The 27,706-nt window shown below is 46.8% G+C and overlaps 1 protein-coding gene across 3 annotated transcripts in view; it reads right to left on the reverse strand.

The window, feature by feature from the left end:
* The window catches only part of LOC126529608 (putative protein kinase C delta type homolog), a 647,502-nt gene that overhangs the window by 114,567 nt on the left and 505,229 nt on the right, over positions 1-27,706 (reverse strand). Inside the window, exon 1 of one of the 3 annotated variants that reach the window (XM_050177123.3) lies at positions 26,727-27,538. The exons of the other annotated variants lie outside the window; for them this stretch is intronic. Coding sequence (XP_050033080.2) covers positions 26,727-27,534 — 808 coding nt within the window. The 5' untranslated portion in view covers positions 27,535-27,538. Of the gene's footprint in view, positions 1-26,726; positions 27,539-27,706 lie in introns of those variants that run through there. 3 annotated transcript variants of the gene reach the window in all.

The following is a 27,706-nucleotide window of genomic DNA, read 5'->3' on the forward strand; positions in this document are numbered from 1 at the left end:
TATGTGCCTCACGTTATATTCCTGTCTTTTTCGGAAAATGTTTTCTGCAAAAGGCCCTTTCATTAGGACTGATGGCGCTATTCGGGCGTGTCTGGTCTTCGAGCCATTAAGCACCACACATCATCATTAAGCCTGATATCTTGATATATTGCCATGGCTGTTTCTTTGTTAATATGATTAGCTATTCTTGTTTAAAAGAATAACAAAGTGGTTTTTATGCGGCACATTCTCAATTATGCGTATCATGCGTTTCTGTAACATTAGTTGTAAACTATCGACATTAGTTTTTGACGTGGTACCCCAGACAGATAAACATTATTGGAGGCGCGAGTTAACTAGGCTATAGTACAACTGCTTCTTCGATGGAGAAGGTAACATACGCTTTAATTTATTAATAATGCTGATGGATCTTGCAATGCTAGTTTTTATGCTGTGACATGACAGGACCGGTTTAAGTTTTGTTCAAACGTAACATCAAGGAACTTGTAGCATGTGGAACGTAGGATTACTTCACCATGAAATTTTATTACTGCGCTATCATCAATAAACATTTTGCGAGGCCGAAAATCAATGAATTTTGTCTTTTTTAATGTTTAATTCCAACTTATTTGTTCTAATGTACTCTGAAAGATTACTGAGCCAAATATTTGTTTCTTGCAGAAAAAAAAATGTCATAGTGTCATCAGTTTAGATGATTATGCCAGGTATTAGAGGCACGTTTGTAATATTATTAATGTATAACCGAAAAGTAAGCGACCCAAGAATGGATCACCGTGGGAGGCCAAAGTTGACTTCAGCCAGTGCCGATTTAGAATGACGAATGTCATTGCCGCGCGGCTGGCCGCCCGAGTTCGCGAGGTACTTTCACGCTCAGAAAAATACTTTTATGTAGCACGTATCGAGCAACAAAAAGCTGTATCGGGAGTTTCTCATGTTGCTCTACAATTTTCTCACCGACAATTTTCATCTAATTATAATATTTGAGAAGTTGGTTAATTAATTAAAAGTAATTATCTAATTGGGCGGTATGCAAAAATAAACTGGGTATCTCCAAGCGACGGCAAACAACATTACCTTGGTTCTGTCTAGCTACGTGGCATTCGCATATTTTTAATGTTTGGCTAGAGCTACGTGGCAGATCTTGTACAGACGACCCGAATTGCACTCCGGAGTTTTAGGCGCCAAATCCACCGTTTGATTATTAGGCACGCCGCAGTGGGCGACTCCGGATCAATTTTGATCTTTAACGTGCGTCCACTGCACGGGAAACGGCTGTTTTCTTTTGCATTTCGCCCCCATCGAAATGCAGCCACCGCGGCGGGAATTTCATCCCGCGACCTCGTGCTTAGCAGCGCAACACCGCAGTCACTAAGTCACAACGGCGGGTACATAAATAAACAGGGTTTGTGCTTGTGTATATATACATTTCCTGGTTATATATGCTCTTGCTATCAGTCCTGGTTTCTGTGTGCCGTTACATATTGAAATGAAGAATTACCAACTAGACCAAATTGCAGTTCTATTGCCGCAAATATTCCTTCGCGATACGCGGGGCATTGCAGCCATATAAGCTCATCTAAACCGCAGCAGTCGCCCCTGCAGCGATGAATGGCTCGCCCTATGCGACACAAATAACTGTTGGTGAATGCTACCTTCAAGCGAAGCTGATCGTATGACATCTATGGGTGACGATGAAGTAACTTCTAAATTGTTGATTTTCTCCGAAACCAAAGTTCGCTTCGCAATATAGACGGGCCTGCATTCTTCCCCACTGTCTTTCCTGTGACCTGCCACGGTAGCTTAAGGGTAATGTCTTTGCACTGCTGACCTCGAGGTGGGGTGCTCTTTTCTGGCCGAATTTTGATAGAAGGACATGCAAAAAGCGCTCGTGTATATATAGTTAGATTTAACTGCACGTTAAGGAACCCCAGGTCGACAAAATTAATCCAGTGCCCCCATTAAGGCATGCCTCATAATCAGGTCATTGTTGTGACCCTTATAAAGCTTTGTAATTGAAGTTTTTGTACGACTCACGTGTAAATATGAACAAGTCTACTTGCACGTTTTTCCTGCTTGGTACTCCAATATTTCAATCTCCTTCAATCTTCAATCTCCTTCAATATTTCAATCTCTGTGCAAATTAGGCTTTGGTGTTGGGCTGCTGAGCACGAGGTCGCGGGATCGAACCACGGCCATGGCGGCCGCATTTCGATGGGGGCGAAATGCGAAAACACCCGTGTACTTAGGTTTATGTGCACGTTAAAGAACTCCAGGTGGTCGAAATTTCCGGAGTCCTCCACTACGGCGTGCCCCATAATCAGAAAGTGGGTTTGGCACGTGAAACCCCATAATTTTTTTTCTGTGCAAATTAGCATGTCAGTGGTCGTATGCGTGCCGGTATGGATGGTGGCGTGAAAGTGGCAGTGCTGTGGTAGTGCCACTCACGCACGTTCTGCTTCTCGTGCAGGTTGCACGTAGCTCCAGAGCGCTTTCAGCAGGCCACGAATGGGACAGCCACAGGATTATGGCCCAACGTCGCCGAAGTATTGGGATGCAACAGTGAAAAAAAAATTTTCGAAGCACTCGATCGTGGACCGGCGACGCCTACTACAGTGGAAGCTGGCATACAGCGTCCATTATGAAAGTCATGCTCATTATTTTATCATGACGCGACTATCCATGGCAGCGCGGTAAAGCCGGTCGGGAAATGTGGCTAGGGTTCTGCCCTGCCAACGCAGCCGGTCGCCAGTTTACTTCGCGCAGTGTGAGCGGATAACAAGGCGCAATGGAGCGTTCGCTTGAACAGCGATACGCTATCAAATTTTGCGTGAAGCTAGGAAAGAATGCAACCGAAACATTTCAGGTGATTCAAGACGCCATCAAGGACGACTGCACTTCAAGGTCACCGTCCGAGAGGCGGCACAAGGCGTTCAAGGAGGGCCGGGAGGAGGTCACCGACAAACCCCGTTCTGGACGCCCAATAACGACCAGAATCGACGAAAACGTGGATTGTGTGCGCGAAGTTCTGCGTTCCAACCGTCGATTGAGCATCCAGCAAATTGCTGACACCCTACACATGTCCACATTTGCGGTACATGGGATAGTGACCGACGATCTGCAAATGCGCAAGGTCTGCACGAAGCTTGTGTCGAAAGTGTTGACGGAAGATCAGAAAGAACTGGGTTTTGCGCTGTCAAGAATTGTTGGATTTGATTTAAAATGAGCTGGACTTTCTTAACTCTGTCGTAACCGGAGACGAATACTAGATGTTCCAGTACGACCCAGAAACGTAAAGGCAGAGCAGTGAGTGGCACACAAAATCGTACCTCTGCCCCAAGAAAGCGCGAATGAGCAAGCCTCGCATCAAAACGACGCTCATTGTCTTCTTTGACGCCCGAGGAATCGTCCATGTTGAGTTTGTACCGCAGGGAGAAGAGAGAGAGAGAGAGAGAAAGAGAGAGCAAGGACAGGAAAGGCAGGGAGGTCAACCAGAAGAGCACCCGGTTTGCTACCCTTCACTGGGCGTCGGGAAAGGGAACTAGAAAGAGGAAAAAAGGAAAAGAGTAAGCACTGAGTGCGTATGGGAGGGACACTATAAACGGTCTGTTAAGCCGGCGCACTTCAAGTATTGCACTAGTGCACAAATCGCTTTTCGTGCCAGTGACGGGTGTGGCCACGGTCCGTGTATCTTTGACTCGGTGAACGGTCTTGAGTCCAGTCGGTGTAAAGTTGCCCGTAGAGGGAGGCGTTGTACATCGTAGCAACGGCAGTTACGATGATTTCCTCGCACCCGCAGGAGTCGCACATCGGGCTCTCGGCCATTCTTAAACGATAGGAGTATGCGTTCGTGAACGCCACTCCCAGCCACAAGCGGCACAGCAAGGTTGTTTCGCCGCGGGAAAGGCAGTTGTAGCCGTAGCATGGGGTCCAGTTTATGCAATCCGAAATTGAAGGCACTTGAACTCCAGAGATCTTGTGACTTTTTGCGTGCAAGTAGGCGAAGTTCCCTGGCAGCGTCCGACTTCGCCAAAGGTGTTGGACGCGTCTGGATATCTTCGTGGGATGACCGGGCAGCCTTGTCAGCTAGGTTGTTGCCGACGATGCCACAGTGAGCAGGAATCCATTGAAATATAATGTTGTGCCCTCTTTCCAGAGCATGGTGGTGCACTTCCGTCATGTCAGATATCTTCTCGTAAGTTCTGTGATGTAATGCAGACTTGATACTGCGAAGAGCTGCCTTATAATCACAAAATACTACCCATTTCTCTGTTGGCTGTTCGGTGACGAACGTCATAGCGGCATGGAAAGCTGCAAGTTCTGCCGACGTAGATGTAGTCATGTGTGACAATTTGAATCGAACTGTAACCTGCTTAGCTTGAATGACGAATGTAGCAGTTGTGCTGGTAGGTGAGGTCAAATCATCGGTATATATACATATGTGGTCATGATAGGTCTGGTGCAGTAATAGGAGCGTAAGTTGCTTCAGAGCTGGCGATGGATGATTAGACTTCTTTTGTAATTCCAGGAATAGCAAAATTCACTTGGGGCTGTCGCAGGTACCACAGGGGAGATGAAGGCTTCGCCGCTGGTGTAAAAGATGACGGTATGGTAGAGTGTAACGTACTGTACCTTACTGTTCGAGAAACTGCACCCTGTACAGCTCTCGGCTGGTAGGTCTCTCGGCTGGTAGGGAGGCCAAATGATGGCCAGGGATCCTTGACAGATGGCGAATGTGCACTCTGAGAGAGTCGACAGCTACGTGTGTCTGGATCATATGGTCCCCAGCGATGACAATTGTTGCTGCTGTTGACGTGCACCGAGGCAGCCCTAAACACGTGCGTAGGGCTTGACCTTGTATGCTCTCAAAAGCGCGAAAGTTCGTCTTGCATGCATTTGACAACACTGGTAGACTCTAACGTAGGAGTCCGAGAAACAGTACCCTGTAGAGCTGGATCATAGAACGGACTGGTGTACCCCAGTTTCTCCCGCAGAGAAATTTGAAGACCTGTGCAATGGCAACTAACTTCTTCTTCAGATAGACGCAGTGAGGGTTCAACGAGAGGTTGCGGTCAATGATGACACCCAGAAAGCGATGCGTCTTACCATAGGATACAGCTCGACCATTGATTGAAACAGGATACAATGACATTTGTTTGCGCGTAAACCAACCAATGCGCACTTTTCAGTAGACACACTGAGGCCTTGTTCTCGGAGATAAGATGCCGTCATGGTTGCCACCCGCTGAAGCCTGGCTTGCACCTGAGGGCGAGTCACTGCAGAGGCCCAGATGCAAATGTCGTTGGCGTATATTGAGACATGAACTGTCTGTGGTATGTACTCCGCTAGTCCTGCCAGGACGAGGTTGAACTAAATAGGGCTCAACACTCCACCCTGCGGCACACCACGGCAGATGTAATGTTCTGAAGTTGGGCCATCTTCGGTCTGTAAGAAAAAGCACCTCTCAGTCAAATAGTCCCGAATCCATTGATACATCCGGCCACCAACTCCAACAGCCTCAAGTGAGTTCAGTATGGCCTCATGGGCGAAGTTGTCGTATGCTCCTTTTATATCTAGAAAAAGTGTCACTGATAGGCGCTTGAGGCTTTTTTGATTTTAGACCCAGGTTACGATGTGAATGACGTTGTCGATGGACGAGCGACCAAAACTATCAACCTGGACGTGCTCAAGAGGTTGAAACAGGGTCGCGCGCCTGAGGGCTGACATCAAAGACACGGTCAAGCTCCACCATGAAAATGCCCCCCGCCACACGTCCTTCATCGTTACCAACTTCCTGGCCGGGAGCAACACCGCGGTGGTCCCCCATCGCCCTCACAGTCCCGACTTGGCTCCATGCGAATATTTTTTTTTTTTCCCCGACTGAAGACAGCGCTGAAAGGAAAGTATTGGGAAACCGTGGAAAATATCCAAAAGCATGTTACAGCGTTCCTGAGAGAAATTCCTGTCGAGGGCTTTCAGGGTGCCTTCCAGGCCCGGCGGACATGTCTCCGAAGTGTATTGATGCAGGGGGAGAGTATTTTGAAGAATTTTAACAATTTGTACAGGTCCGGTCAATAAATCAATTTTTCTCAGAAAATGCGCATTACTTTCATAATAGACGTTGTATGTCCAGCAAGAGTCAACGAACCATGGTTCACTGCCACTATCACTAGCCTACAAAAGGCGGTCTACTGCAGTGTCTCTCCGGGGTGTGGAGCCGGCAGTGCTATGGCAGTGTCGCTCACGCATGTTCTAGTGTGAGTTAGTGAATGGTTACTTTGTAAAAAATAGTGAATACTGTCAGGTACCAGAAACACTTGGTCATATATTTAGCATTTGTCCCGCGTGCGCGCAAGAACAACAGCAACTGGTCTCTTCCATTGCAAAAGTCGATAAGAGACCGCTATCAGAGGAGTTTCTTTTAGGTTTTTGGCCTAATGCAAACTGCGCAGCCCTGATAACAACTGCCGCTATAGCCTATCTCCAAGCCACTGGGCTGAAGGCACGGCTTTAGAGATGCCACAACGCTGTGAACTTGAATATGCGCACATCTTTCTCATTTCATCATCTTCATTATTAGCATCATCATCAGCCCTTTTCCTCACCCGTTCCTTTTTCCCTGTGTGGAGCAGCAGGCCAGAGCAATTTATAGCTGAGGCCAATTCTCTGCCTTTCTGCAAATCTCTCTCTCTCTCTCTTGTAAAAGAATGTGCCGCTCTGATGCTGCTGGTTTTACCCCGTATCCAGTCTAACTGTTTACGTATGTACACCGATGTCGGAAAGCACTCACAGCGTCGTATTTTGTTGTTGTGCCGTTTTCCTTTCAAGCGAAGCTTGTATTGCCTCACTCGTGTCGGCGTAGGTACGACGCCGTACGGAAAAATTCAAGCCGCGCGAAAATAAAAATTGCTTGTCGGGCTGCGGATTCAAAGCGCCGACCTCCGGATTGTGAGACAACCACGGTAACTGATTCAGCCGCTGTCGGTTTAAAGAAAAAAGAAATTCAGCCACTGTCGGTTCATCATAGGCGCCCTTTAAAGCAGGGTTTTATGTGCATGAAGAAGTAGACGCAGCGAAAGGCGCAATCGAATTTGAGGCGTACCTTTCCTGGGGATAAGGAAAAGGGTATGATGGCGTGTTCGCTCGCCTCGGCGGCCAGCGTTTCCCGCTAGTCCCGGCAGTCAGATGGGGAGGGCGAGTTTTGTTCGTTCTGCCGAAGAGCAGGCTGCGTTGAAGGAATGGCAGTGGGAGCGGGCGAAGCGTTGTGTGTCCGGCCGAAGAACAGGCGGCGTTTGATGAACGCCGCCGGGAACTCGCTCAAGAAAGGGCTCGTCGTCGACGTGCCGACCTTGACGGGAAGGAGTGCGACGCCCAGGTGTTACGACAACGAAGAGTCGCGCATCCCGAGCTTCGATTGCGCCCCTCTTCACAGCAGTGGAAGGGCGGTCATTTTATATTTCTTATTGTTAATACTCTGTGGTGACATTGAAATGAATCCCGGCCCTGGCACTGATGCGACACTACAGAAAATGTTCAATGGGCGAAACGGGATTGTTAGAAAGCTTAATACTATTGAGTCGTATCAAGCGGACCAAAATGCCGCTGTAAATGATTTGACTTCACGTGTGTCGTCAATGGAAGGAAAAATGTGAGTATTGGCAAACTTAGAATCCGCCATTGCGAAGTGCACAGCACACTATGATACACCGCACGAGGTGATACAGCTGCTCCAAAATAAGAAAGGTTATCTTGAAAGTCATAGTAGGCAGCATAACCTTATGTTCTACGTCATGATCTGAATCGCTTTTAAAGGAACTATGCTCAACAAAATTGCAAGTTAAACCTGAATCGAATAAAAAACCGGTCGACATGGAAAATTTCGAGAAAGAAACATGCGACCCTTGATCGCAAGGTTTGTGTCACTGAAAGAAAAAACACTCGATTTTACGAAAGGCTAACCAATTGAAAGATACAGTAACGAGTATGTCGCATGACTTTTCCGAGCCAGTGGGCAAGAGAAGGTGGAATTTGTGGTGGTTCGCTTAGGAACACAAAAACGAGGACGCGCGTGTGTAACTAAAGCATGACATCTGTTACATAGACGGCATCAAGTAGGCCTGTGATGATCTTTGAGACAATATTGTTCCGTGAAAGTGACCCAAAATGTTCTTATCGACTTCGCTTTGTTTTTTGGCAGTCAGCTATAGGAGCATACAAAGCAATGTTGACGTTTTCAATAGCTTAGTGCGCGTGGTCAAACCAAGTGCAATTATCGGTACCAAATCATGGCTCGATGAAGACGTAGCCAGCTCTGAAATATTTCCAGATAACTTTACACGTTGTGATAAGAATTATGATAAGAATTATCACGGAGGTGGTGTATTCATCTTGGCAGACCAACGCATTCCTTACACACACGTAAATATTCTAGAGGATGAGTGAAGCTGTTTAGTGTCAGCTGAAACTCTCGAACGGCGAATCCCTATCAGTCTGCTCGTTTTACCGGCCACCAACTGGTTCACCTAGAGAATTGTGTCATTTCACTGGCACATCTACAAACATCGCATCCAATTACGTCATTGGGGTTGGGGACCTTAATCTACCTGATCTCAACTGGAACGAACAGCCGATAGCCTATGGCAGCTCCCATAGTTTCAAATCTGTAATTGCCGATTTTACGAAGCTCTTTCCATTAGGACAAACCGCGTCGAAACCTACGCGAGGAAGTCATATCATAGAGCGTTTTTCCCCCGAATATGCCAGAAATGGTCAAGAACACTGAAGTATTACCAGTGATAAGTTATCATGACATTGTGATATGCCAAATAAATATGAAACATGTAAGCGTTTACAATGACAAGGGTCGGCGCATGTACGATTACGCCAAGGGTGATATACAAGCAATCAATACTTCCCTGGAAGCGAAGTTCGTTGTGTTCGAAACGCTTGCGGATGTGTATTCAGCGTAAAACCTATGGGTTTTATTTAAAGACAAAATTTCTTATCTGCGCGACCGATTTGCCCCGTTATGGGTTTTGACTAGAAGACGTAATAGAAGTAAGCCATGTTACACTAACGAACTGAGTGTTTTAGTGAAGCGTAGGAAAAGAATTTACCGTTCATTCAAATGAAACCCTTCGAAAGAGAACTTACGTATAGTAAAACTGGCAACGCGTGAAGTGAACAACGCTACAGTCCAAAGAAAATCAGCCTACTTTAAAGCAATAAAAAGTAATATAAAGCCATACCCGAACGAACCTTGGAAGCATATAAAACGAAATATAAAGTACCTGTCAATTCCGGCTTTGACCTGTGGGGATGTCGTCATTTGCGACGCCACATAAAAGGCTAAGTTGTTAAATATTTATTTTACATCAGTGTTCTCTGCCCCAGCGGTCCCCAGAAATATCTGAAATTGTTCGCACACGAATCAAAACCCATGCCTAATATAGTGATCGAAGCTCGGGGCTTTGAATTACTACCTCGTGATTTAGATCGTGCAAAAGCCGTGGGCCCTGATTATTTGCCCAGTATTATATTGAAGTCTTTCTCTCATACAGTGTCTCTCTACTTAAAAGTTGTTTTTGAGAAGTCCTTAGAACACAGTTCTCTTCCGGCTGATTTGAAAATGCGATTGGTTGCTCCTATACATAAAACTGGCCCACGCAACGTTATTAACAATTGCCTCCCATTTCACTCACTTATGTGTGCAGTGAAGTTCTAGAAGAGGTTGCATATGCGGCCATAGTCAAATATATACATAGTAATTCATTATTTAACTCAAAACAGCACGGACTTAGACAGGGACTATCGTGCGTCACGCAACTAGTAGAGTTCACAAACGTCTTAGTGGCAGCACTGGACGACAAACCATCGGTTGACTGTATCTTTTTTTCACTTTCAAAAAGCGTTTGACACCGTTTCACACTACTTGTTATTGCAAAAATTAAACCAGTTTTATTATTATTCCCCAACTCATTGCGTGAATAGCCAAATATTTACGCGAGAGGCGACAATATGGTCGTAAATGGCGAACAATCTGCAATAACTGATGTTACGTCAGGAATACCTCAGGGATCAGTTCTGGGGCCCCTTCTTCTCCTACTTTATATCGATGACATTAATGAAGACGTACAGTCGCATATTAGGCTATTTGCAGATGACTGTATAATATACCGTAAAATGACCTATGAAAATGAGTGCTTCGGAATTGACAACGACTTATATGCCATACAGGTGTAGTGTGAGCGATGGGAAATGAAACTTATTCTTAATAAAGCGGTATGCGTGAGGTTCTGCAGGAAAATAAAATCCCGGAAAATTTGAATACACGATAAACTGCTCTCCTGTAAAAATTGTATCTTACTATAAATACGTAGGCCCTCACTTCTGCCCCTCTTTATCACGAAATCGACATGGGGATTATACTGTAGGCAAATGTCGGAGCTTGGGATTTTTACGACGATATACACGTGCGTTTCAGAAACAATCCCGGGAGTTACTATATAAATCATGCGTAAGATCTGTGCTGGAGTACGCGTGCTGTGCGTGGGACTCTTCAATAGTAACTAACAAAGACCAGAAAAAGCTCCGTCCATGGCGGTAAGATACGTACTTGATATACCTATGTACGACAAGAAGAGTACTGCACCAAAATCTAAGGCGATGTTAAAATGGTAATCTCTGCAACATCAAAGAGCGTCATTTCGACTGAAGCTTTTACACAGCATATATCATTCTCATATTCGAATTCCCCGTGTGTCCATTGTACAGTCCATTAACCATCGGCATAGTTTTATCTTTTATAGGTTTTATGCACTTTAGAGCGACTGTTTTTAGGCCCCTTTACAGCCACCGTAACATCTGCCCTTCGTTATTCATAGCTTCATTGCGAACGCATTACCACCGGCCTGGCGCTCTTTGCCCACATTTGGCCCTTGCGCCACAAAACACCACATTCATCATCATCAATTCCCCCTGACGTATACATAAACAAGCCTCACTACACATCAGCAGGCAAAGGTCATGATCAAAAGATAAGAGGCGGAGGAGGAGAATGAAAAGGAAGCAAGGAAAGGTAGGAAGGTGAACCAGACGCACGTCTGGTTTGCTACCCAAGACAGGGGAAGGGGTTTAGGAGCAAAAAGATAAGATAAGAGAAGATAAGAGAATACCAATACAATACATCGGTCTTTAGCAGCTCTTTTGTTTTTCCAAGAACCACCATTCAGTGGAACCGACTTCCTACCTCGGTTGTAGGAATTCCTTGTTCTAACAAGTTCCTTTCTGCATTAAAAACGATAGAATCTTTTGATCACCAAGGCTGGCTAAATATCGCGGGTATGTCTAAAAATCAGCATTACCTATACAGGATCCCAGTTGCAAGTTATAGTCTTTTCTTTTAGTGCTTCTTTTTCACCTTGTTGTACTGTATCTTTGCTGCCGCGTTTTGTTGCAATTCATTTCATCGCTTTGTTCTTTGCCTTTTCATCATGAATCTTTTTCATCATTGAGCTTTCTGTACTTTTTTTTACATCTAAAATCTGCAACGTGCCTGCGTCTTCCGTGGCTGTATACAACGCGCCTGTATGCTTTTGTGTCGGCCTATAATAATCTACGCGATTATTTGATTTATGCGAATTTAATGCAGACCTGCAATTTTTATGGTTGTTTTTCCTCTGCACGCCTTCCTCTCGTTCCCCCCACTATAATTCTTTAATGGGCGCTGTGGGTACTAAATAAATAAATAAATAAATAAATAAAGATCTTTCGGATAAGGAGCGTCTCTCTCCCTCTCTCTGTGCCACGGAAAGAGCGATAACACGAGCGCGACCATCGGTGAAATCCACGGGCCACGCGTTCGAGGTGGACCCGCGCACTTTGCTTTGCTGGGCGTCAGAAAAGATGGCGAAGTCGTCTCCAGAGTCGTGACGCTGACGATGTATTCTTTCGCGCCTGAGAGCGAGCGCTTGGGGATTCGGGCGCCGTGCCGAAATTTGTTGACGGTGAGAGCGCGAATGGCGCGCTTCCGAATGGCCGCGCAACGTGCTTCGCACGGTGAAGCGACTGAGGCTTGCAACGGGACGCTATTCTTGCATGAACGCGATAAGGATGCACTGATACAACAAAGTTGAGAAGACAGGACACAAGGTAAGAAAGGAAAGCGAAAAGCGCAGGCACTCAACCGAGTTTCTTAAAAAAAAAGAAGAAACGAATGAAGAATGTTATGTGTGCACAGCCAGAGTGCCGGTGTTGTATCGCGGTTGTGCGCTTCTGTGCTCCCTTTCTTACCTTCTGCCCATCTTGTCGCGCAATTTGCGCTAATGCATCCGTACCAACTCGTCCAGCTATCAACCATATTAACGGGATAAGGCGTCACTTTAGGAAAGTTCGGCAGTTGCCATGTGTTCCCTGCTTTCGGGGGAAGTTAGGAATAATTGGAGAATGGGGTAGGTTATTAAAGTTGTCGGCATTCGAGTGATAAGCTGAAACCCCTCCGCCAGTATGTGTGAATTACGGCAGGAGTAACGCGGTTGCCAGGACATGCAACCTGCGGTCAGAGCTTGCGCTGGTCACTCGTGATATTGGTGTTAACTGAGGCGACATGCCAACCAACAGACTGTACTTGAAAATATAAATCTTCGCGAAATAGTTGCCTAGATAGCTAGGGTCAGATGCCAGTGTCACGCATACACCCATAATTACCATACCATGGTGCTGCGGTACTTAGTTTCCGCCAGAGCTGTTGGGTTTCGGCAATTATAAACCAGAGGTGGTTTAAATGTCGAGGACGTAATCAGAAATATTTTCTGTGTGGACATCATCCGGCGTCGGCGCCTCTATAGCCGTACCATCCGTGATGCTTATACTCAGGCCCGTTATCTTCGCACGCGTAACTTTAATGCTTGCTTCTCAGGGAGACGAATGGTTTTAAACGCACCCCTAATCTCAATTTGAAGTGAAGCAGCGTTCGCACTGTATCGCTCTCAACACATCTTGAGATAGCGTAACTACTAAGTTTAGCTGTTGAGTTACAATCTTTCGGTCGCAACACTTGCCTTGTACTGACCAAATAGCTATTTTACCGAATGCACGGCAGAATGGAGATTGATCGCAACTCGCCTGTTACCTACCTAATTAACGAACATATTTAATAAGCACGTTTTGTACTACTTCCTAACGTTCTGAAAAGTTTTGAGGAGTCGATCTACACCTATCACATTCCTGTACACTATAGACCAGGAAGTTATCCAATTTACAAGTATGGTATTAACCATCTGAGTGGCGGGCATCAGGTTTTTTTCATGGATAACATAAAACAAACACAACGGCTCATTTTCGGTTGTGCATAAATGTAAATATGGCACAAATAATGTCAAATTCTCTCTCGGTGTGGTCCTCTCATTTCTATCTGACAAAAGGAGCATCAAGAGGAACATGGAGGGGCAGAAACATGGAAACGTACCGGTACGTCATTAACTCTGAAAGAGCTAACCAGCATTCCTTGTTGAGTGCTTGAACACACTTTGTTGCCATAGTTGTACAATTGTTTCTTTGTATGGAAACTTCCATGTTTTGTTTTGCTGAATGTGGCATTACACAAAAAATATCTCTGGTAAGTCAATTGCCTTCTAAAAGGCAATTTCAGTCACTAACTTCACTCAGTTTTATACAGCTGCACTTTGTCTCGTTAGAATTTCGTTGGCTACACTAAAGCATTTCGTAATGTGGGTGACAAACTACCTGCCTTCAAGCGAAGTCATTTAAATATCGATTCTCATCTCTTTAACTGGGTCGAGTACTTCCTGTCTTAGCGTCACAACTTGTTGCGTGAAATGAAAACTGACTTCTACATAGCGTGTCCACTCTGGAGTATGACGGGGGCACCTTTTACGTCACCAACTCGTCTTGAAATATATCAACCTTCAAGATTTTGTTTCTGATAATGTGTAGTTATTTACAAGCTATATAATGTTGTATTTCGGAAAATTACCAACACAACGATAACGATACTAATATTTTACAAAGCGACCCAGATGCCATACCTAATTAGCGCGAAGCGTGGCTCAAAGAAATGGAATTGCATTCATGTAGCACTTGTTATGTTATATGAGCTTGTGAGAACAAATATCAGCCCCACATTACTACATTTAGTATTGCATTCAGGTTCTGAGGCTAGTAAAAAACAAAATAAATAAACACATAAATAAAACACGCCAGATTAGATCAGCTGTTTGTTTCTGCTTATCGAGGGGCGGTCACTTCCTCAAACTACTGCGCATTTTATTGCAGCATCTGCTCTTCCCTTTCGCGTGAAGCAAACTAAAGAAAACAAAGTGCGTCGCTACGCTGCGAAATAGCGCCGCCATCAGCGTTACTCACAAATGTTCTCCTCTCTCCTTTTCCCGCTGTAGCGGAGTCATTCCGCAAGCGAAGCGAAAAATAACGCGGCACAGTGCCTTTCATTAATTACGCGATTACGCTGAGTAGCAACGCAACGGTTATTTAGCGAGGATTTTCTACGTGCTGCGTCCTTGGTACCCAAAATGGCGCTAGGTGCATGGTTCGCGTCACTATAGCGAGGAACTGGTTGTGCGTTGCTGGAAAGATTCGCTCTCTTTCTCTCTCTCCGCCACTCTATTCTGCCCGGCTGCCCCAGCTACCCTTCTCGGTGAAGGAGCGGTGCGCGCGACGGGGGAGGCGAAGAATGCGTAAAAAATGGCGTTCGCGCCCTCCCATGCAAGCACGCTTCTTGGTGACGTTCCAAGCAGCCGAGGCATGTCAGTCTCCGCTGTCGCTCGCCCGGCTGAAGCCAACGGTTGGCGGGCTCAAAGGAGCGCGCGAAGCGGACCGGCGAGCCGCAACTGGATGCACCGTGGTGCGGACAGGACGACGACCACATCGGCGGGTTTTTAGTTTCCGCGCGGGCGATGCACTGCGCGCGTTACGTAAGCGGTGCCGTAATGTCCTCCGCGTAACGTCGAAGTCGCCGAGTTCCTGAACCGCGTGCTGTTCACGCCTGTGCCACGCACGCGCGGTTGCCAAAGAAAAAAGAAAGAAAGAGGAACGCCCGCGAGTTGTGGGCCTCTCTTTGCCGGCTTACTGTTCGCAGAGTGGCCATCGATCATGTCTATGGCCAACTGCGAAAGCACTCGTTTGAGAGGATCACCACGATGATATCTTTTTTTTGTCAGATTGCACTGTATCCGCGCATTTGAGGCGACGTATGAATGGTGCACGTGTGTGTGTGCGTGTGCGTGTGTGCGTGTGTGTGCGTGTGCGTGTGCGTGTGCGTGCGCGTGTGCGTGTGTGTGTGTGTGTGTGTGTGTGTGTGTGTGTGTGTGTGTGTGTGTGTGTGTGTGTGTGTGTGTGTGTGTGTGTGTGTGTGTTGTGTGTGGGTGTTTTGCTGTTGAAGTTTTCGCGACGCGCGTATTTGCCAAGAAGTCGGGTTGAAGAGGGAGAAATAGCGATAACAGGATGCTATGGAGGAAGACATACTTGGTGTCTTGCACTTTTCTTAAAAACAACGGCTGTTTAAGGCTGATCTGCAATCTGTCTTATGCATGGCGTGCAGCGGTATTCGTCAGCATGGTGAGCTGCGGCACTTGTTTTCAGGGGGGATGCAGGGTGCAACTTGCACCCTCACGCTGAACGGCAATGGTAGAATATATTGATAATTTGGATGGGATGTTCTTTTCAATAAAGTGAAAATAAGAAAGAAGGAAACGTAGACACGCTATAATGGTGATGGCTACTCTATTTCGCTCAATAGAAACAATAATAGCAAAATGAATCGTAGCATTAGAAGAAACGACGTCATAAGGCTTTTCAGCCTTATGAAGTATGTGTTGCTGCTTGCTGCCACATTGTACAACTTCTAATGTTTAGTGTACTCTATTATTCAGGCAAAACCAATGCCATCCTTATTAACATCTTATTATGGTGATTATGTTGATTTTCATTGAAAGACAAAAATTTAAACCGCTATAAAAAGTGCACTTGCGCTACAATACCCTTCCTGTTCACTTCGTTTAGACTTTAAAGGGCGCGAAAGGTGATAAATCATCCTGGGCCACCCTGACAGCTTGTCGGTACCGCAATGCCTTGAAGCGAGCTGTGAACGGAAGTTGAACGTCGTTCCCGGTAGCGTTATCAGTTAAAACGTTATTACTTAACGTCGGTGATCGCAGCTTTCTTGTCCTCCACGCTGCCAGCGTGACGGTGCAAATCTAAACAACGTGCGATGTTTCCCGAGACAAATGAACGATTGCTAGGACTGAAGAAAACTGCGGACATGCATCTCAGCACCGTCATGGCGCCAGTTTCCGCTAAGGTGAAGCATTTCCTCGCCGGTTTCTCCTCGAATACGGGACGCCAGGAACTCTTGCCATGCTTATCGCTATTCGTTTGCGTCGAGCACCGGTGCTGTTATCTGGCACGGTTCATAGAGTTCCTTACAAAACTATTAGAGGAAACTTCTAGTAGCCTAGGGTTGTTGCAACTGTGGCAGCTCGGCTAGCTTGTGAATTATGTTATGGCCGGATTTAGACGGGGCCGTTCGTCAACAGACAGCGTTGTTGACTTGATAACATTTGTGCAACACCAAAAAGCCTGTAAGCGACTATCTGCTGCTCTGTTTCTAGACGCTAAAGGAGCTTATGATAATGTCACCCGTGAAGCCATCCTTAGCACGTTAGAAGCCGTCGGACTTTGTGGTAAGATGTATATGTGGGTGTACAACAACTTACAGAGGAGACCATTCTACGTGCACACAGAAAATGGCCCGACATCCGAGCATTACGGTAGCCGAGGAGTCCGTCAAGGCGGAGTGCTTAGCCCGACTCTTTTCAATCTCAGCCTCAGTGGATTAGTTTACTACCTGCCAAGCACCGTACGACTTTACATCTATGCGGACAACATCTGCATTTGGGCATCAGGTGTGACACGACTTCAGCTTCGCGCTCGGCTTCAGAAAGCAGCAACAATGACATCTTGCTACCTTCGTGAACAAGGACTTGAAATTTCATGCGGAAAGGGCGCAATGGTGGCATTCACGAGGAAGCCAATGTCTGGTTACGGCGTATCTATTAACGGACAACTTATACCATACAGCAGAAGTCACAGGTTCTTGGGAGTCGTAATTGACAGAGACCTGTCTTGGACTCCGCACGTCAATTACGTGAAAAAGCGGCTGACTGCTATCTGTCACCTGTTCAGGTTCCTTGCAGGAAAAAGTTGGGGAGTATCTATACACGCTATGTTACAGCTGTACATGGCGTTGTTCGTTGGATTCCTGCGATACAGCCTGCCTGCAATATCCAACACCTGCAAGACTAACCTGTGTACGATTCAGAGTATTCAAGCCCAAGCCCATAAGATATGTCTTGGCTTACCACGCAGTGCATCAACGGCTGAAACCATTGCCTTTGCGCAGGATTACCCAATCACGACGCACATTACCGTTGAGACAATGCGTATGCATCTCAGGCATTATGCTAGGACCCTTTCCCACCACTTGGCGAGCCTCACTGCTGCAAGGCCCTGCTCGACATTTAGAGGTATTGTCAGTGCACATCGTGCGTCGTTTACTTCAGGGTACGCACCTTCGGCCAAGCCAGCGTTTCCTCTAGGGTGTTTGAGCCGTCCACAAGTACATATAATGATTCCAGGACTACAGAAGAAGACAGATCTACCGACCCCTGCTCTAAAACAGCTGAGCTTACTTCTTCTGCATGAAAAGTACAGCAACCATGTGCACATCTATACCGATGGATCGACTACATCGTGCAGTTCTGGTGGTGCCGTGGTTATACCAACGCGAGGAATGACACTGCGGTTCAAGACATCGCATGTCACGACCTCAACGAAGGCAGAACTAACGGCCCTGCGTCGAGCACTGGAATTCATTGATTCTGAAAGACCTCGAAAATGGGCTGTGTTCTGTGATTCAAAACCGGCATTACAGTGCACGCAGTCAGTTCTCCGACACGGATGTCATGACCAATTGACATACGAAGTCGTGAAACTTTACCATGATGTCCAACGAAAAGGTCACGAGGTCGTTTTTCAATGGGTACCTGGCCACTGTGGAATCAGTGGCAATGATTCCGCCGATAACGCTGCTCGCACAGCACATCAAGAAGAGCACAGCGTTCCAATTCCGCTTTTGAGGACTGACGCTGCAAGGCAGCTTCGACACCTGGCACGCAGTCTCACAGTGACCGAGTGGAACTAGCCAAACTTACGACTTACATGACTGCATCGACTAAACCCCTCCCTGCAACTCCGACCCCCACTCGGACTTCCTCGACGTGAAGCTGCGCTTCTCTGTCGCCTTTGGTTAGGAGTTGCCTTCACAAAGGCATACTCTACATTAATTGGAGTGACTGACAGTGCAGCATGCGAGGTCTGTGGCACCAAAGAAAACATCGACCACCTGCTGTGCCACTGTCCAAGATATGCTCTAGAGAGACGAGAACTTGCCAAAGCTTTCCAAAAACTGGACAATCGGCCGCTTTCTGTGCAGGTGCTGCTGGAACACCGCCCCCATCGCCCGTTGGCCCATAAAGCGGTGAAGGCGCTTTTGTGTTTCTTAAGGACGACGGGTTTGTGCGACCATCTGTGACTATTAATGCAATTTCTGTAAGACCACAAGCGTTAGCGAACTCGCCGCAATTTCCTTCTTTTCTTCCCTCCTCTCTCTCCCTGTGATCTTTGTTTTCCCCTTTGCCATTCCCCCGGTGTAGGGCAGCCAACCGGACGTTATTCTGGTTAACCTCCCTGCCTTCTACTTTTCTCTTTACTCCTCCTTGAGCTCATGTATTTACCTGAACTTTGTCCTTCTGGCTTCAAATGACTTTGTGAGTTTACAAATTCGTCATTTTCCACAAAATACTGCGTTAGAAACGCAACAATTCGCAGTAAGCAGGCATGTGCGCGGACTCTTATAGCGTAAGTACTGCGTTTAGAAAAATAGGGTTGCTTCAAAATTTAGGCCAATGCGGCTGGGTGCGGTTTAGTAGAAAAAAAGAACCTCATTATTTGTTCTGAAAACATATGTACACTTGACAGGAAAGGGCAAGCCAGGAGCAGGCTGGCAAGTGCCAGCGGAAGGGGCACAACGCCTTCCTACTCTCTAGAAAGGATGAAAGAGAAACATAGAACTGGAAGATAGGAAGGAGGGGAAGAAATAGGAAAGTAAAAGCAAGATGAAAAATAAAAAAAATGCAGAACACACACTACAAGTCACGCACAGTATGGCCGGTCACTGCAGGGTATGCTACTAAAGAATGCTGAAATAGAAGAAATATTCCCTGAGGTCTTGTCATTTGAAGGCAGAAATAAGCTACAAACGTGAACCTAAGTTACTTGCTTCTAGAAAAGTAAGAAGAGCGCGATTAGCCTCGTCTCATTGAGACGCAGAACCACTGCATGGGGTAGAAACATTCGTCGAGTGTCGTACACCGCAGCTCAAGGAGATGATATATTACCTAACTAGCGACGTATGCTGCACACTAAAAGTGGGAAGCTCCAATATCAGTTGGTGAAGTGTCTCGCAGCAACCGCAAGACGTGCATGATGGCAGTCCACCCGTCCTTGTCAGTATAAACGTTCACACAGCGAAACCCTTAGCTTGAGTAGTTGTGCTCTAGCGCTACGAAGCAAGCCACGACCGCGAACACGGGGCGGGAACGTTCTATTTGCGACGCGCTGGTCTCGATGTTGCTTGAGTAGGTGGCGACGAATCAGCTACAAGAACGTTAGATTAAGGCAACGAGAAGATCAGACATATTGACGCACTAACCATCGTTCCCGTGGTATAGCTCAACTATCGCAACTCAAGAGTTGCCTCTAGTAATTTTAGTACGAAAGTCTACGGCACTGACGCACTTCTGCACTGAACGAGCTTCACCGGAGGTGCTGCTATAAAGATTTGTTGAAGTCGGGCACGTTGTCAAATTGCGCCATGTTTGCGTTTTGAGCGAATCAGGGAGACCATAGCAGCTGTGTGAGCACTGGCAAAATGGCGAATTGAACAATATAGCTGAATTGCACAATGCCCAGAATAGGTAGCGCTCCTGGCGTCTCAATGACGCCTGGCGCTGGCCTACGTCCACGCCTAGTCCCTAGAAGCCATGATTTTTAGCGTGTCCGGTATGGCGGTTTACGTACTGGCGATTGCGTAATACCGGTTACCGGACGCTGATGGCGACATCTTGTGACGTTTCGTCTAACCACAATGCCTTGTAGACACGTATTCGTGTTTCATGGGTGTTCTTGTAAGAAAAAACAAACACATTTAAAAAGGCAACGCGTTCACGATTACACCGCTGCTGAAAATGTACACTACCAGCAAAGTGGAATACATTCGGTTATTGCAATAATAGCTCTGTTCTTATTTCGTTGAGCTCTGCGCCACTAGGTGGTGCCACCAACTCAGCGGCTCACGTTTATGCCTACGATAACGCGCTAATCCACACACTGCAAGCGGACAAAGAAAACGACTATTGAGGTTCTAGCCCCGCCGAAGATACGTCGGAAGTGGCGCTTTATGCTCACCCACGGGCGACCAGTCCTGCATCGCCTTTGAAGTTTTCTGATCTTGCATAATTTGCGCTCGTAACTCGTAAGTGATCTCTTCCATTGGCTATTCGCCTTCTCTATTAATAAGTCCAACATCAGGATTGGCTCGAATTAGGCGAGGGAGCATTTTGCGCATCGCCCTGGTGAATGGGCTCCGCTCATCTGCTTGAACAGGCCCGTAGTGTACACTGTCGTATGTATTTTAACACGGTGGTATGTCACGAATCGTTACGCATTAAAAAAAAAGACAACGAAGAAAAAAGTTGGTATCTTCGCCTGTAGGGCGAAGCATTGACAGCAATAGCAAGGCTTAACGTTGCACTCGCTTTCCTTGGACTGTGACCTAACTGTATGCCGATACGACATCTTGGCGCAAGGCAGCACGCAGTGCAACTGCGTCTGGCCATAAGAAACAGCGCCAGACTATGCGTCTCACAACGCTGGTGGTGCCAGGAACGCCGCCAGGTGACGCATTCTGACACGATCCACTTCGGCGATACTATTGCCTCGGCGATAGTTCGCCGTCATGCGCCCACTGATTGGCTGGTTGAGCAACATCGGATGACGTAGCTCGTCTGATTTTGCTCAAACAACCAATCAGCGCGCGCCTGACGGCGAACTATCGCCGAAGTGGATCGTGTCAGAATACGGCCCCAGTTGCGTTGCAGATGTCGCAACTCGGCGGTGCTCGAGATGAGACCGGCCGAAAACCGTCGGCGTTAGTCAGCAGCCGGTGAGATATTGGTATCGTTTGTATGACGTTTAGGGCATATTCCGCGCAGACCAGTGCATGCACACCATAGCTGAGCAGGAGCGTGCTTTATTGTATGTGTGCCTACAACGCCCAGGCCAGCTGATGAAGGCAGAACGCAGTCCTTGCTTCGGCATAGAGCCAATTTAGCACTCTCTCGTTTTTTGCAGCCGAACGCACTCCCTGTCTCTGGAGACCCTCTAAAATTCAGTGTGCGAGCCGCGCATGCGCTACTGATGACAACGCGGCATTCGATGAGGGCGGCGCCGACGGCAGGAATGCTCGGCGAGCGTAGCTGTAATTGCTATCGCAATAAAAGCGAAAAATAAGCTACATATTGTGAAGGATTTGCCCGCAATTTACAAAAAAAATATCATACGCGAGAGAGTGTGCTGGTAGGGCGGCGTTAATGCTGCCTGCGTTTCATGAGAGAAATAGCGGGACAATCGTTGCACCGATGGCCAAACGCGGATGGCACATATTTCAGAGAAGTTTAGCGAATAAGTGCCTCGAAGGGCGCAGGTAAGGGCCTACAAACGTATAGGATCTCCCTTCACACACTTTTCGAAAGGATGAAAGATGACACGGACATACAGGATAAATAGATATGGTAGTTTCAGTTAATCCTGCCAATTTTATACGACGAAGCTAAGACCTCATTCGCAAATCCTTTCCTGCGTGAGTGGTATTTTATATTGGCTGGCTGCCACCTTTAATAAAAGTCCAACATCACGATTGACTGGCATTTTTTTTATATATTGGACATTCGTAGCCCAAAAATGTTAGCTTCTCGCGTGAATATGGGTCATAGTACAAAACGTGCCTTTAAACCCCGCCAGACCAGTACAGTGTAGCGATTCCTTTAGCTAGATTGTATTCCTTTCTTATCATGAACCATTCACGACCGACCGATCGCATTGATAACGTTGGCATAGCGCCGCTCGGAACACTAGTGAAGCTTGGAATGAAAAATAAATCAAATTCAAAATGGAAATAATTAGTTTTTTATACAGGTGTTCGCTCTGTTTCTCTGTCTCTCTTTTTTTATTTTCTAAGTAAACATGTAGAATACGTTCACGTAGGCCACAACGAGAAAGTTCGCTACCTACTTTGTGCGCATCGTCAAAGACATGTAGCGAATCACTGACCGAGAAACACAGGAAAAAGGAAACAGAGAAAAAGATGCTCCGGTGAGTGACAGGTATATGAAAACGCTACACTCATGGGATAAACGCCCGGACAGTAATGAAGTGATTGCTGTTTTCCACCGAGTGTCTTCTTGGAGCGCCTCCGCCGGCTTTCTTCCGAACGTATTTTTAGATCGAGAAAAACATATTCGCGGAAAGTACGTCACACTGCTCGCACGTCACGCCTTGAAGGCCCTCCTGACAGGTTGTCTGCTGTGCAGACCAGTGTCTCAAAACAAAGACGATCCAGCGGTGTCAACAGCCTGCAAACTAAAGCTCGCATGCTCGCGAACACCGCTCCAAAAGCGACAGTCAGAGTGATCGCTGTTTGTTGGGATCCGGTGTGACTCAACACCGAGACAGGAAGTCGGGAACGGGAGCCTTGACCTTCGAATGGAAAATCTGGCGGTGCTAGTGCCGGTGAATTAGCACCCGTTCACGGCTTTTTGTGTCTCAGACTCGATCCCCTTTGGAATGGCTGTCTCACCCACGGGCCCTATGGTGTCGATATGCATACAGCATCAATCATCTCTTGTACCACTGTTGCCGCTTCGACAAGCAACGCCAGACTCTTGAGTGTGCTTTTAATAGACTGGACGATCGCTCTTTTGCAGAAGCAAATGCCTTGGAAGCCTGGCCTCACCGCTCCTCAGCCCAGAAAACGGCATGAGCACTTCTGTAGTAAATAAAGGTGGCAGACTTGAGTACCCTACCGTAAATACATGACGCCTTGCTTGATGCGTGTGAATGAGCCAGACGTGTTCTCTCTCTATTTTTCACTCTCCCTCCCTTAGGGTAGGGTAGTAAAATGACGCAGTCTAGCTAACCTCTCTGCCTATTCCTCCATGCCTGTTACTCGCTTTGTCTCTCTCTCTCTCCTGGCTTATCTTCGCTGCGAAATAGCTCTGCCATGCTGAGCTGGTAGGTCATTTGGAACATTAAATAGCTGAATCCATCCAACAGAGACGCTTTCCCACCTCCAATCAGAAGTCCATCTACGACAGCTTGCTGTTACACCGGCTGGAAAGCAAAACAATAGGCCGAACCCAGGCACTCCCCGGACCCACTATAAGGGCTGACTTGTTTATTTGCTTTTTGTTAATAAAAACCTTTTGTCTTTCTTTGTCACTTTCATGCCTGGGTTAGGTTTTTCACGTACCTGCAGCGGTTTTTATCGTTTGAAAATGAGGTCTGACAGAAGAAACTATTCAGGTACGAAGAAAAGATCTACTAAATGTAATATTTTTGCTCAAGTATCACTTGAAGCCGCCAGCTAAAGCGAGATTGGGGCTCGGTGACATATTCATTGCCAACGCTTCCGATCTCGTGTTGAACAATCTAAAACATCAAAACTAAGCTGCAGCCGTTCTGCGAACTTTCCTGGTACAACTCAAATCAAGTTATACCTCAATTTCATGCTCGAGTTTCGTGTAATGAAAAACTTAATTTCGGTAAATCGCGGGCATTGAAGCAGTCTACTTTCTTTTAAGTCTGCAAGCCTCCCCACCATGATTTTCTTTCAGAAGTTCAATTGTCGAAAAATTAATCTAGCGCATGCGAACTTTATGTACAAAAGGTAGGACTAGCGGCTCTTCTATGCCTGAGTTGCTGACTACATTAGGTCACTGAAGGGACATTCACGAGGATATATTTTCAACTACGAAATTACGAACGCTATAACATAAGGCACCGCAATCAATGATGTGACAAAGCATCGTAGATATATGTCTACACAGCTGAGCTATCAATATTCTGCATTTCTAGTTTTCGTGAGAGCAGATAGGTTGCCACATCTCATAGAGATACGACTGTGTTGACCCGTTATCATTTACAGAAACATTTATGGTGCCATGCCCAAATGCATTTGCAAATTTATGCAAATCCCCTGCCAATTCTACAGATCAACTTACGGTGCTTAGGAATAGCAACCGCAGCGTCACAAACAGCTGTTAACATTGTTTATAAGCAGGAAAATTTAATGAAATGACTCGTTGCATCACGGCGGTGTATCTAGACTAAGCCTCACAATAAGCTTGAGAACCACTAGTCGCCTGCTCAGGATTGGAACACGTAAAAAAATATTTCCCCAAGATTTTGAACCATACTCACTTCCAAGATCCAAAATTCACAAATAAACACTGCAGTAACTCAGTGTGTTCCCCCATCCCTAGCTCTCCATAAAATGCTGCAAAACAATCCAGAACAATTCTGGAACTACATAAGCCCAAATAACCGTAATCCATTATTATTACATGATAGCGGCAATAACCGTGTTCCCGAACATAAAGTATCTGAAGTACTAAACTCTGTCTTCTCTTCCGTGTTCACTTCTGAACTTAACACTGACCTCCCAGACTGTCCTTACCTCAACAACCCAACGATGCCAGACAAAATAATCGAGGCATATAGTATCGCCAAGCTAACTGAATCCCTCAAATTAACATCCTCGGTCGGCATCAATGGTATCAATTCCAATATGCTTAAAAACACTGCGCACATCTTAATGTATTTTTGTGCCATATCTTCCCACAATCATTATCATCTGGAGTGGTGCCGCAAGACTGGAAAATAGTTACGATAATTCCAGTACCAAAAAAAAAGGCTCATCGTCATCGTGCCACAATTACCGTCCAATGTCCCTCATCAGTGTTTGTTCCAAAGTAATGGAGCATTTAATTTATTCTCATCTTGTAAACTATCTCAAATCCGCTAATTTCTTTAATCCTAATCAACATGGTTTTTAGAATAGCATGCCCTGCGAGACTCAACTAGCTTTCTTCGTTAATGACATCAGCTCGCATCTTGATCAAAACATACCCAAACATACCCATAACATACCCTCTTCCTAGATTTTTAAAAGAATTTCGACAAGGTTCCTCATGAACGGCTCTTCCAAAAACTATCGCGTCTTAATCTCAACCCTTGTGTTCTCCAATGGATACGCCACTTTCTGACTAACCGTCAACAGTTGGTTTACGCTAACCAATGCTCTTCTAATTTATCACCCGTTATCCCCGGTGTGCCACAAGGCACAGTCCTGGGGCCACTACTCTTCTTAATATACATTAACGACTTACCAAGAGGTTGTTCTTCCAAAATTCGTTTATTTGCTGATGATTGTGTAATCGATCGTCTTATTACTAACGACGCCGATTCTCGTGCTCTCCAGTCCGACCTTAACGTCATTGAAACTTGGTGCAATAATTGTCTAATCTCTCTCAACGTCAAAAAAACGTCGCTACTTACTTTCCATCGTCGCCGATCATTTATTTCAGGTAATTACGTTATCACCGGTTCTGAAATATGTGCTGTGACTTCTTATGAGTGCTTAGGTATTAACTTGTCCAATAACCTCGGTTGGTCCTCGCACATTTGCAGCATTAGCAATGATGCCAATCGTCTACTATGCTACCTGCGCCGTAATCTGCGTCTTCTTCCCCCCTCAGTAAAACTACTCGCATATTTGACACTCGTTCGACCCAAACTGGAATACGGATGCTCAGTGTGGGTTCCACACTAATCTAACCTGGCAACAGCATTGGAATTCATACAGAATCGTGCTGCAAGGTTCATTCATTCTGACTACTCTTATCACACTAGCGTTACTAAACTTAAGTCATCTCTGAACTTTCCAACCCTCGAGCACCGCCGCAAAACAGCCAGACTGTGCCTCTTTTACAAATTTGATCACTCGCTGCTTCACCAGACCGACATCACGCCTGCGCATCGCACTTCATCCCGTCATAGCCATTCAAAGGCTGTTTATCCCCCTCCAGCTCGCACCATCGCTTATCTTAATTCCTTCTTCGTTCAAACAGCGAAATACTGGAATCATCTACCTGCTGAAGCAGTGCACCACTCCAGCCATTCATCGTTCAAGGCATTCATTGAACATATGATCTAAAAATGCCCACTCCACATGTAAAACCCCAAATGGGGTACTTGAGGTACAAATAAATAAATAAATAAATAAATAAATAAATAAATAAATAAATAAAAAGATAAGATCTTGAAAAAGAAAGACAAAAGAAAATGAACTCAGCAGGGCGGGGCTATTGGCGACTGCCCGTCGGACCCGCTGCGCGTGCAGCCGATGACCGCGTCAACAAGGCGGCGGGCAATATTTTCGGACTCCCCGCGGCCTTGAAGAAAAGAACCAGGGCACGAGAAGGGCGACGCCAACAACAGAACAGGGCCACCGAACTCACCGCATGACGCGTCAGTGACGGCCTCGTCGTCTCGCTGTTTGTGCTCCGCATGCTCCGGTTGAACGTCCGCCGGAAGCGACGGTTCAGCAACCGATGCTTTGGGTTCGATCACCGCTTCAACGGTGGCGGTTGGGGGAACGCTGGGAGGCGCTGGAGAACTCGGCACGCTCGCGGCTGCTTCGGCGTTGGGGACGGTTGGCGATTCTAGTTCCTGGGACGCCTGCTTGGCGCCTCGCTTACCGCCCACGCTACCGCCGCTGCTAGTGCTACTGGAGCTGCTCGCGAGGCCTGCGATCTTAATCTTGGATGCCTTCTTGACCTTCTTCACTTTACGCGGAGCTTTGCTCGGCGGCTCACCAGTGTCGGGTGTCGCCGGCGGTGTACCGACACACGGGGCGGGCGCAGCTTCGACCTGCGGTGAAGCGAGCGGGGAAGGTGCGGCCGAAAGTGACGGGCTCGCGGGTACGGAATGGCCGCTCGATTCCGAGTCCTTGCTTCGCCTGATCTTTTTGAGGCGCTTATCCGTCTTGGCCTCAGCTGAACCAGCACGCGGGGGTGGAGTGGTTGGCTGCGCTTTTTCCGACGTCGGCGAAGGTTTCTCAAGAAGCGCGGAGGGACGCTTCTTCTGCGGAAGCGAAGTAGGAACGGCAGGTCTCGATCCGGCTGGTGGAGCTTTGTCCGTCACCGCAACCGGTGCATCTTTCTTGGGCGGAAGCGCAGCAGCAGGCGCAGGCTCCCGAGGGGGTTTGGGTGGCGGCACAGTCTCTTGAGATTTCGCAGCAACCGCGGGCTCTGGGGGAGCGCCCATTGGGATTGGCTGTCGTTTCTTGAGCTCGAGCATTCCTTGAGGCTCTTTGGATTTGAATGCGAGCCTTCCTTGTGGCTCTTTCTTGCGCAGTTCAAGCATCTCTAGAGCGGGCTTCTTGATAGTTGTGTCTGTGACAGCTGTTGCATTGTCGGTAGTGTCCGGTTTCGTAGGT

This window comes from Dermacentor andersoni, chromosome 9 (assembly GCF_023375885.2).
Source record: "Dermacentor andersoni chromosome 9, qqDerAnde1_hic_scaffold, whole genome shotgun sequence".
Lineage (NCBI taxonomy): Eukaryota > Metazoa > Arthropoda > Arachnida > Ixodida > Ixodidae > Dermacentor > Dermacentor andersoni.